At 42.5% G+C, this 12,492-nt stretch overlaps 1 protein-coding gene across 4 annotated transcripts in view; it reads left to right on the top strand.

Annotated features, from left to right (window-relative positions):
* The first annotated feature begins 223 nt into the window (after positions 1-223).
* The window catches only part of LHFPL6 (LHFPL tetraspan subfamily member 6), a 230,934-nt gene continuing 218,665 nt past the window's right edge, over positions 224-12,492 (top strand). For 3 of the 4 annotated variants that reach the window (XM_070239294.1, XM_070239296.1, XM_070239295.1), the window contains exons 1-2: positions 224-681; positions 2,192-2,765. In XM_070239294.1, the coding sequence (XP_070095395.1) occupies positions 2,381-2,765 (385 nt within the window). In that variant the 5' untranslated portion in view covers positions 224-681; positions 2,192-2,380. The remainder of the gene's footprint in view (positions 682-2,191; positions 2,766-12,492) is intronic. The other variant, NM_001433643.1, reaches the window with a different exon arrangement.

The raw sequence follows: 12,492 nt of genomic DNA, 5'->3' as shown, positions 1-12,492 counted from the left end.
GTGGCCCCTCGGGAGCAACCGAGAGACAAGCAACTTTCTCCCCTACTTTTCAGTCTGCCTGCCTCCTCCACTCTTTTTGAAGGAGTCTCGAGAGGAGGTCACGAAAGGGCTTGGGGCTGGAGAGCCACGAAATCTGTCCCCGGGGGCTGAGCTTGCACCCCGTCAGCAGCGGGGTGCGCCCCCTTCCCTCCCCACCCCACCCCACCCCACCCCACCCCACCCCACCCCACCCCACCCCACGGACTGGGAAGGTCGCCGGCCGCCCCGCGTCCCCGGACTGTCTGCTGTGGGTCTGCCGGCGCGAGGGGAGGGGACAGGAGAAAGAGGAGGGCTCGGCAGCGGAGGGGAGGAGGCGGTGCGTGCCTCGCCTGCCAAAGGGAGAGCCGCTCCGCTGCTTGCGAGCCGGGCGCCCGCGCGGCCACAGCGCTCCGCCCGAGCCTCGCCGTACACACGCGGGGAGCGGGGGCTCCGCTGGGCGCGCGCGGCCGGTCCTCCGCGGACTCTCCGCCTCCTGTCCGGCCCGCTCGCTCTCCCACGTCGGGCCCGGGATCGCGGCGGCTGTTAAGACAGCGGCGAAGGAAGGAGCGTCTTCTTTGCCGTGGATGTTCCGCCCGGGAAAGACAGCAAGTTGTGCGTGCGCCCCGAACTCGGGAGAGAAGGTGGCCGCCGCCCGCCGGCCATGTGAGTAAAGCGCTCGCCGCCCCGCGGGCGTGGGCTGCGCTCCTTTCTCTCCGGGCCCCCTCGTCCCCGCCGCCGGAGTTGGGCTGCTCCCGGGCTCCGGACTTCCTGAGCTTGGCTGCTCGCTGGCCTCTCGCTGCCTGCCGCGTCCGCTCTTGGCGTCTGCCTCCGGGGGGTGCTGCCTTCCCATCCTTATCCCTCCCTTCGCCAGGGGGCCGGCTGGAAAATGCCCCTCTCCATCCTTTTGGGTTGAGGGAGCATTGTGTTTTCAGGGTGCAGGGCGGGCGAGGCCACGGCAGGGGGCTGACTATGGGCTTGTCTGGGAGAGATGCCTTACCCCAGCTGGAGATGAGGGCCCTCCTCCCCCGGTGCCGCCCCGCGCTCGTCTTCCCCAGCCTCATGGCCCAGACAGACCAACTTCAGCCATTAACGCTGACCGCAGTTGACAAGATTTAAAAAAAAAAAAAAAGAGGTAGCCGGAGCTCCCCCAAAGTGACATATTGGACTAGAAATAAGACGGCGGGTGGAAAGAAAACGATAGGGGCGAGGGCTGGGAAAGGGGCGAGGTGAGGGAAGAGGGAGTTTGCTGTGGACTCAGAAAGCTGGAGTTAAGAGTTCTGGGCATGCAAATGTAGGGTGCGTGGGCTCTGTGCTGCTGTATTCATTTCTTTACGGAAAGTGTGGGAAATGGTTCAGGAACTCTTTCTGAAAGGGAAGGAGGGGTGGAACCATTTGAATGACTGGGGTTCGATGTGGAATACTGGAAAGTATGGATTACTTTTCAGATTAGACAATCTGACAATCATTCAGCAGGAGGGATGGTTCCATTAATTTTATTGGAACCACTGAATCAAAACTGCAGACAGGAGAATAAGTCATACACAGCCTTTCTTTCATTTTCACTAGAAGACAGTTAAGACCCAAGGAATTCACAAACGCTACTGAGTGAGAACTGGGAGTGCCTAATGGTTCCATCCATTCTATGAGCCTAGACACTACATAATGTTTGTTGAATTTATGGTGCTCTGCAGTTGTGAAAATGATCTTAATTATTTTGTTTGGGCTCATGCAGAGAGTTACTGCACCTAAAGGGACACAGAAAAGTTGCTGCGAATTATGAGCATGAACTTCCAAGCCAAATAAACCATGATATGGTTCATTTTATTGTAATATTCAGAATTATGTTTGCTGCCAGTAAAAATGCTACATTACCCTTAATGTGAGGATATGAAATGAATTCACTGGCATGGCAAATAAAAGTCCTGAATTTCTTTAGGTAAATAGCTGTCAGAGTTAATTTGGGAGCATTTATAGGAGATAAAGAAATGAAAAAGCTTTGAGCTAGTTTGACAAAACTTGAATTATAGAGAAGTTTATAGAATTAGTTCATCCCGCTTTTGAAGTGTTGAGGCAAGTTTGAATGTTTATTAACTGAAAGTTGTAGACCAACTGAATTGGTGTTATCACGTCTCTAAAAACATTTAACTTTTAATATTTCTTATTGTTTTACCAGGGACCATCATCCTTACTACAGAAGATGGGAACCTGATGCTCAGTGAGACTGAAGACCTGTTCCATTAATAGACACTCCCCATTACAGAACTGTGGATTACCTGTGGTTCCCTGGTGATTTCACAACTTCCCTCACTCCTGTAGTCCCAGGGCAGTCACTTTGGGTCCTCATTGCCCTATCTGGTGAAAGATGGCATCCAGCCTGACTTGTACCGGGGTGATCTGGGCTTTGCTCTCTTTTCTTTGTGCTGCCACCTCCTGCGTGGGGTTCTTCATGCCTTACTGGCTCTGGGGATCACAGCTGGGCAAGCCTGTGTCCTTCGGTACTTTCCGGAGGTGCTCATATCCTGTGCATGATGAGAGTCGGCAGATGATGGTGATGGTGGAGGAATGTGGGCGCTATGCCTCCTTCCAGGGCATCCCCAGCGCAGAATGGAGGATCTGTACCATCGTGACAGGCCTGGGTTGTGGCCTCCTCCTCCTGGTGGCTCTCACTGCCCTCATGGGTTGCTGTGTGTCAGAGCTCATCTCCAGGACTGTGGGAAGAGTGGCTGGAGGAATTCAGTTTCTGGGGGGTAAGTGACTTGCTAAACTTGAGTTGTTTACCAGAATCCCAAAGCAATATTGAAAATTATGTTCCAGTTGTCTACTGAGATTACTATACTTGACACTTGGAATGCTCGGGAGAAATAGGCACGGAATTGCTTTGGTGATAGATTGTTAAAGTCAAAGATTTTTACTGGAATTGCTTTACAACTTCAAGAACTCTTAATTCCTGCACATCCTTAGACATATATACATCATTGGCCTGCTAAGTACCACCTACGTGAGGCAGTAATATCTAGGTTGTTTATAATGTAGTAGGGGAGACAGTCTGCATTTCATAGCTTCTTGCTCTTTATGTTCAACAGTAAGCAATTAGATGATCTGTGTCTTTCTGGAATCCTCAGGTCTTTAGAGTTGAAGACTTCTTCGTAGAAAAGATTTTTGATTCAACATTGTCATCATGAGTCTTTAATACTGTTTGATGGATGAAAAATTGACCCTTGCCCAATCTTAAACTATATTTCTGAGTAAGTGGTAACTGTTTTAAAGGCGAGATCAGTTTTACATTAACAACCATGAATTTCTTTATGCTACAAAGATAGCTGTAGGCTTAATGACCTGGTTAGGATTGAAGTTCCCTCGATGGTCTTGCCGTGAAGGGAAAAAAAAGAATATTTAGCAAATGATGTGTGCTTGGCCCAAATGGACTGGGTAGTCTCACTAACACCAGGAGAGGTTTGATTTTTACTTGGGTTTCCTCCAACAAGTATTGCTTCAATATCTCTGGTCATATGGTTTTAATTATACTTTATATATTTTCCACTGCACCTTTCACCTCCATTTTTCAACCTGACGGGCTGAACTTGTCTGATTTATAATCTGCTCTGGGGAAATATGACAACCTTCATAGATAGTATAGAGTGAGGGGAAATAGGAAGCCAGGAAAACGTATAAAATATATTTGTAACTTCCTTACAAAGTAAAAGTCTGTTACTCTTCCATTTGGTGTTTTCTTACAGTCTTTTGTGACAAATCCAGAAGAAGCAAAAGAAATAAAAATGGATAGTTCTGAGATAGAGTCTACAATGTTGGAGAAACCCCAACAGATTATTTCAGAGTATTTAATATAAAACTTTCAAGTAACATTTTAAACAAGAAAATTCTTATGCTGAGAATACAAGTGGCAAAAAGTTTTGTGTTTTGAGACGAGATAGAGTTGTCTGCAGTTCTTTATTTCCTCACCGGATGTAATTTTGTTCTCATCTGTTTTTTTCCCTGTGGTTTTGCATCTCTGCCCTAGGATGCAATTTGGGGACTTAACCGTCCTCTTGTTACTGCTTCAGTGTTCGACGTCGAGTAACAGTCTTGCATGTGATATTCATACAGAAATACAGTAAAACTATTAGGACACATAAAGAGGTGGTTGTTGAAAGTTGAAATATAAATCCAGAGTTGGAAAACTTGTTGATCCTGCAGATTTTAAGAATAGATCTAATGCCAGGAGTATTTAAAATTTTTTTCTTTACGAATAAACTTGATTTGCTGTTCGTGTTTCACTTGGCTCAGGAAAAATGCTTAGGCAGTTTCTTTTTCTCCTCTTATGGTAAATGTTACTTTCCATTTTTTTCCTTCATTTTAGGGCAGGGACTGCTATTATTTCTGGCAGAACAGGAAAATGCTTACAAAGAGAAATCAGTTTTTATTGATTATCTTTAAATGTATAATGAAGGAAGGCACCAGGAAGTGAATCTGACACCCAGGAGATTTATGCTTCCCTCTGTAAGCCATGTATAGATTTTTTGGAATTATATAGAGCTAAATGTCCTACTTTATGGAAAAGTCAAGGGGAAAGACCGTTGGGGAAGTTGTATATATTTTTCAAAGGACTGTTTTGTTTTCTTTGTATATGCTTTTTGTGAACTCTGGCTTGGTAAGAACCACTGACATTAAGCTAAGGATGCAGTTTATTACTAGAGTTGGTATTCTCTCATTTCTCCTAATTATTTCTCCTATCTGTCAAAAAAAAATTCTGAATGTAAAACCTAAGAGGCTTTTTCCCATTCACACCTCTTGAAGGCACAAATAAGTAAGTACATCCCACTACCCAAGATAATAGTAAATTTTGAATAAAAAAGTAGCTTGAATTATGGAAAAGGTTTTGAAAAATCTGCCATTCATCACTATCATTATCACTATCAATTAATGGTAGATCAGTTGACAAACGCTTCAAAAAGAATTCCTCCTGTTGTTCATTCCATAATTGTTTGGATTTTATTCCTAAAAACTAAAGTGGTAAGTAAGTTTATTTTATGAGTTTTTCCTAAAATGGGTGCGTTTCATAAAAACTGCAAAATACCAAACCAGTGAGTTCTCTGAATTCCATAGTTGGCAATGCTTCAGACATGCAGTCAACATACAGACTGCTCTGCTAGAAGGCGGATTCTCTCGCTAAAAATGATCCACCCAGAAAGGTTATGTTTAGCTAAAGTTAGGGCTGCTCCAAAAACAACAGGAAGCTGGAGAATGGCAGAGTACAGAGGCATCCTGCGTAACCCTGCCTGCTGTGTCTGAGTTTGCACATATGGTATAACATCAGGCAGGGAGACCCCTGCAGGACTTTGGATCTAGTTAAAGGACAAAGTGTCAACCTTAATTTTGAATCGTCTTGCTATGCTTGGTTAGAGGTTAAAATGTCACCTGTCAACTGATAGAATAGCACAATGTGGGACTGTTGTCCATGGACGTTTGCTCCCTTCTAGGAGGAATGCTTCCAGGAATCAAGACGTTTGCATTTCCTGTGGTCACTGGCACATCAACTTTAATTGCTACCATGTCCATCTTACATTTTAAGTCACGTTTTTGTCATGATTTTTTAATTTCTTTTTTCTTTTTTTTGAGGAAGATTAGCCCTGAGCTAACATCTGCCACCAATCCTCCTCTTTTTTGCTGAGGAAGACTGGCCCTGAGCTAACATCTGTGCCCATCTTCCTCTACTTTATATGTGGCCCACCTGCCACAGCATGGCTTGCCAGGTGGTGCATACGTCCGCATCTGGGATCCAAACTGGTGAACCCTGGGCCGCCGAAGTGGAGGATGGGAACTTAACTGCTGCGGCACTGGGCGGCCCTGTCATAATTTTTAAAAACCAGTCTGTGTTGAGTTTTACCCTCAACTGAGTTTTTAAAAGGCATGTAGAAAGACTTTGAGAAAGGTAACATATAATAAAAATGTTAACATGTATGTAGTACAGTAATAGTGTTTATGAGAAAGAGGATTTTTTTTGCTTTTTTTTTTTTTGTGGAAGATCAGCCCTGAGCTAACATCTGCTGCCAATCCTCCTCTTTTTGCTGAGGAAGACTGGCCCTGAGCTAACATCCGTGCCCATCTTCCTCTACTTTATATGTGGGACGCCTACCACAGCATGGCTTGCCAAGCAGTGCCATGTCCACACCTGGGATCCGAACCAGCAAACCCCGGGCCGCCGAAGCAGAATGTGCGAACTCAACCGCTGCGCCACCAAGCCAGCCCCAAGAAAGAGGTTTTAATGTTGTCTGTTGAATATGAAATTATGTGCTTTTGAATACTCTTGTAGTGATTAAGTACTTTAGCAGAGTTTTAAAAGATTAATGTCAAACTTTTGATGTACGTGTTAGTAAAATGTCTTATTTACGTGCTCTGTAAGTGAAACATATAAGAGCATTGCAAAGACATATTAAATCTATCTATAAGTTCTGCCAACTGAGGCTTACGAACGTCAGGATCTGAATTTGTAGATTTCATGTTAGGAAAATGAGGGTGCTGTAAGGAGAGGGCACCAAAGAGAGTCCCCTAGTTCATTAGTTTGAACGTGAGTCACATCTATGTATAAAATGGGTGTGGAATGCTAATCAGTGGCAAACAACTACCTTTCCAGTTTAGACTGTGTTCTGTTCCAAGAAGCCAGGGGAGACCATCTCCTCAACTAATTGATAGTTAACTGCTGCTCAAGACATTAATGATGACAAATTGTTTCTTTGAGCATCCCTTTCTCTATGTGCTGGAAGCATCATTGCCTCTCCAGAGTTCCCTCACCGTAGGGTCCCACCCGGGCCTGTCTTTCATCCCTTTAGGATGAGAGCTTGGGACTCTTCTCCACTTGGTCCACTTTAACCCTGATCTGTCATATGATATGCCACATTACGCTTTCCTTCATATCCAGGCTCTCTGTCAAGTGACAGCTGAGGAGTAAGATCAATGATGTGTTGGCGTATTAAAGGGCATAGTGACTTTTTAGTGACAGTGTCTTAACTGAAAGATGTTGCCCTAATTTTCAGAAATGCGGGCATTTCTTGGGTCAGTTGGGGGAACAGGCAGTGCTCTTTTGTTCCTCTTTGAATTACACCTTGTAGAGTACGAACTACTCCTTTTCCATTCAGCTCCCTCGGACTTGTGATATCAGGTCCAGGGGAGGTGTCTTGAGTTCTGAGCCAGGGTTCTCAAATGTAAGTGTGCATCAGAATCACCTGCAGGACTTTTAAAACCGTTTTTGGAGCCCACCCAGGAATTTCTGATTTAGTAGGTTTGGTGGGGTGGGGGCTGATAATTTGCATTTCTAACAAGTTTGCGGTTGATGCTGGTTCTGAGACCACACCTTGAGAACCCTGTTCTAAGTTAACTATTTCATATTTTGAAAAATGTGACTTCGGGTAAATGGTTTACTTTCAGAACTTATACTAAGTTTAGTTGTATCATGATCTGATATAAACCTCTCCAATTGGACCATAAAACGACCCCCACCTCTGTAGTTTGGTATTGGCTGAGCACATCCTTGTTCCATCTTTTCTTGTTTTTGTCACAGAAAATTTTCCTGGAGTTCTCTCTCTTAATTTGTATTATATACTTATTACAATTATTTTTAACTTTAAACATAAAACTTCCAGTTGTTTTACCAGCAAAATGAATTTATTTGGGAATAGCCAAAGAATTGCAACTTGGGATATGCATGCTATGGTGGACCATATGCAAATCTAACAAACAAGGGAGAGGAACATTATTTTGTAGAGAAAAAGGAGGAAACTGGAAGGGGTTGTGTTGACTGAAAGTCCATTGGGGAAAAACAAGAGTTTGGGGTGGTGATAGTTTCTCCTTGGCTAGGTTGCTGGGGTAGTTGATTTCTGTTTGAGATGAAATGTACGCTTCTCCCTGTAGTTGAAGATTCTTTCTTGTTGACATCTTTTTGTCAGGGTCTGTAATTGACTGTCTTTCCTGTAATTGACCTCGAGTGGCACTATATGGGAGCTCCCCTTTCTGGCTTCCTGACTCCATTTTAAATGAGGTTTCCCTTTATTAATTTTCACATTATAATACATACATTATATAATATATTCATATATATTATATATATTCTTTCATTTACCATTGTCCTATACCAGAAACAAGATTCTGTAGTTGGAGAACTCAAAATAAGACCTTAATACGCCCTCTGTAGTTTTCATGCAGTGGATTTTCAGTAAGGAATTGCTAATTGAAAGACATGGAGACCATTCTGCAGATCACAGAGAGGAGCCAGGACAGCCCTTGGACAACTTGGTAAAGCCATGTGTATCTCGGGAAAGCAGAATGGTTACCCAGGAGGGCACTCAGGAATCAGCCAGTCTGAGCTTCTGCTGCCAGGGAGGATGGTACTTAAGTCAGCTTTGACAAAGGAGAAGCTCACCTGGTCTTAAACATCTCTAGGGAAGAAGATGATGCACTCTTGCTGACTAGTAGTACTTTCTAGGGCCACAGACCACACCTTTTATCACAATCAGATGTCCTATGTACATCTCTAATAAAGAGGAGCAAGCTTGAGATGGAAGCCTCAACAGTGCAACGGTGCAAGTGGGGCTTTGCCAGCCAGGAAGGAGTGAAAGGGAGATGCAGTGTAGACAACCCAAAGAAAAGCCATGGATAGCATCTACTCCAAGCTCTGGATTTGTTAAAGGTAGGGATGTTGACGAATTAACTGATGTTTTATAAAAACGAAAACACCAATTTTCTATGTTTGTATCTAATAATGTTTTAAAATTACATCTTCAAATAGTCATTGTTACAGCCTTAGTTTTTCAAATACTTATTTTTCCTCCAGAGGAACTTGTTTTACTAAGCCTTAGTTTGGAAAGTTGTTTTTTTTGTGTGTGGAAGACTGGCCCTGAGCGAACATCTGTTGCCAATCTTCTTCTTTTTTGCTTGAGGAAGATTGTCACTGAGCTAACAGCCATGCTGATATTCCTCTATTTTGTATGTGGGACGTCACCTCAGCATGGCTTGAGCAGTGCGTAGGTCTGTGCCCAGGATCTGAACCTGTGAACCCCGGGCTGCTGAAGCAGAGTGTGCAAACTTAACCACTACGCCACCAGGCTGGCCCCGTGGAAAGTTTTTCATTGTTTTCAGACTTTCCTATGAAGCCTCCAGGTTCTCCATATTGATAATTGACATCAGCATTCAATACAATATTCTTTTAGTTCTCTAATGGGCCTAAAAGTCACCTGAGAGTTTATTCCATGGGGAGAGTCCCGAGCCCTGTCCCAGAGAGTCTGATTCGGTGGGTGTGGGCCCAGGTGAGGCACTTTTAACAAACTCCCCAGGGATTCTAGACACGCATGATCCACAGACTGCATTTTGAGAAATGTGAACCAATTTAATTCACTTCAAACCTTACGTGTTACTGGAATGGGGGCATAGACTTATACCAAGTGTTAAGCTAATTATGGGTTATCAATCTCTTTCCATCCATAGTTATTATTTTGGGGACCATGTGATATAAGCAGCAAATATCAGAATTAGTGTAGGAACAGAGCAGTTTATAACTGTGTTCTCCTTTTATTATTTTACTGACCTTACGTGTTACTGGTGATGGTCACACCTGTGTATAGACTCAGAAAGCAGAACTAAATCTTTTCCATGCTATGCTTGAATGATGACTCTATTTCAATTTGTGACTCCAGCTGCAGATCACAAACACGCTATCATTCCCAGTGCTTGTTTTGCATCCCTCACCCTGTGGCAGTGTGCTGCTGCCAGTCCACGTTAGTTAGGATACGCTCAAATCCCCGTATTCTGTCCTGCCAGGTGTACTCAGTTTTTCCCTGTTTTGAGTTACTGGTTTTTACTTCCTGAGATTGTATCTCTGGAGTCAAAAATAATAATGATAGTATTTCTTAAAATGGTGAAGTAAAGAGTTATCCATTGCTCTTGGGCCTGTCACGTTAGCAACTACGCAAGATGTTTTGTCTAGAATTATTTAGATTGTTCTTTTTGACATGGTCCACATCTTCACTTACTTTGCCTGGAGTAGAGTCTTTCTAAGAGAGTGATTTGATTTTAACGTAACTTCCCTTTGTTACCACCAGCTGACACACCTGTAGCCAGATACTACTGAGGCCAGGGTCAGTGTGGGTTAGTTAGCCTCGCCAACACAGACTGCAAATTGATTAGCTGTCTTGTAAAAACGTGTTGTTATTTACAAAGAAAACCAACTGAGGAATGTGAATTCTTAACTATTCCTGTTTAAAAACCTCAAAATGCACACTCAAGAGAGCTTTACATCGTTCTCTACAGGATCACAAGATGCATAAAATTTGCGCTCCGCACAAAGTCATCATTGTTACACTGTTAGTACTTGAACTCTCCAGCTACCTCCAAGTGGGCAAGGGTGTCTTATGTGTGTGTTGGTTATAATTAGAAGGAATAACAGCATTAAGTTCAAAACTTTTATTGTTTGATGTCATTAAAATTCATCTTTTTCCTCTTAAGTCATCACTCTCAAGTGTGTTCTGAGGAACTCTGATTCCTGGGTGTACCAGCAGGTGTTAACAGGAAAAGTGAAAGTTTTGGGAACAAGTAAACTTGAGAAACACTTGGTTATGGAAAGTTAATAGATTTCCTTACAGCAGAACTCACAGAGCCTTTAGTATGTTGATACGTATAACCAGTCTCCTAAGGGGAATGGGGAAAGTATAGTATTAAGTGCAGAATTAAGTGTTTTCCTAATATATTTGTGTCCAGCACCCAGAATGGATGGGTGATCTGTGGAACGTAGTCAGTTCTCATTTCCCCCAGTGAGGCAGATAATTTATTCTTTTTTATAGTTGAGAATACTGAATTTTAGAGGACACCCAAAGTCATCCCATTAGTTATCCATTGAGCTGTTTATGCTATCCCCATGATATTAAAGTGTTAATTGAAATTCTACCTTGTATTATATATAGAATTCAGAATTTCTGACCATGATCGATAATAAGTCTCTTAATATGGATAGATATTTTTATTGTTTCTTTGGTCCTTAGTTTATGCTTATAGTAGGATAGAACCACTTGTAGTGTTATGATATAGCAACCTTTTGCCATTTCTTAAAAAATACGTTACAGGTTAATGTTAATAAGGTAGTATGTAGTAGAGAGACCATTAGGGGAAAATGCCAAAAGCAAACATTCTGTCTTTTAAAAATTATTTAACAGAAGAACTTGATCTCTCGTGATTGCATGCTGGCGAAGTTTTCCAGTGTAGGTATTCCATTGTTAGAAGGCCTTGTGATGATTCTTTGTTAGGGCTGAAGATAATGCTAATTCCAGAGGACATACTTAAGTAACAAAGCCAAGGAGCTCGTGTCTCTCTTCAGAAATGAAGGATAAGGTTCTACTTTTTCAATCTTGATCAATAAAATGTTATGATAGAAACAAATGGAGTTCTGGCTAGGTTGCGCTAACAGAGTCCAGGGGTTTCCCAGAGCTTTGGAATGTTCGCTGTTAGAAGCTCAGGAGCTTGGATTCAACACTGTCCCGGTTCTGGCGCATTGATATTGTTGACTAATGATTGTGTTGCGGGGGAGCCAATCCCTTGTTTTCTTTATATGGTAGATGTCATACCAGTTAGTTATTTACTCTTAGAATTTATGAAGCTCTAATTGTAATGGAAGCTCCAGAACTGACCTGCTTATAACTTCAGTAATTAATTTACCGTTGCGTATTTTCAGTAATCAGACAACACTAGATACCTTGATGTACTAAAACATGTGCAGATCTTCCCCGATGTACGATGGGGTTACACCCCAATAAACCCATCTTAACTTGAAAATTTGGTTAAGTCAAAAATGCGTTTAATACATCTAACCTACCCAGCATCATAACTTAGCCTAGCCTGCCTTAAATGTGCTCAGAACAATTACATTGGCCTATAGTTGGGCAAAGTCATCTAACACAAAGCGTATTTTATGATACAGTGTTGAATATCTCATGTAATTTATTGAATACTGTACTGAAGGTGAAAAATAGAATGATGCTATGGATACAGAATGGCTGTAAGTGTATCTGTGGCTGACTGGGAGGTGTGGCTCGCCGCCATTGCCCAACATCAGGAGAGAGGATCGTACTGCATATTACTAGCCCAGGGAAAGATCAAAACTCAAAATTCGAAGTACAGCTTCTACTGCCTGTCACTTTTGCACCATGGTAAAGTCAAAAAATCGTTAAGTTGAACTATCTTAAATTAGGACCAACTGTATAAAAATACTCTCAGATCAAAAGGAAGTTCCATTTTATTGTTCTCTATTTCTCTTGTATGTCTTACCTCTTCAAATAGAGCAGGAGCTAAGGTTTATATTTTTCTTCCAGCCCTACAGTGATTAGAATAGTAAATGACATCTTATAGATTCAATTAATACATGATGTATTGTTTAGTTTTAATTATGTATTAGCAACATTTTAAACTGTGAGGTGTGCCCTTGTTCCTCTCTACTTC

The sequence above is a fragment of the Equus caballus genome, chromosome 17 (assembly GCF_041296265.1).
Source record: "Equus caballus isolate H_3958 breed thoroughbred chromosome 17, TB-T2T, whole genome shotgun sequence".
Classification (NCBI taxonomy): domain Eukaryota; kingdom Metazoa; phylum Chordata; class Mammalia; order Perissodactyla; family Equidae; genus Equus; species Equus caballus.
This window is presented reverse-complemented; position numbering and strand designations above follow the sequence as displayed.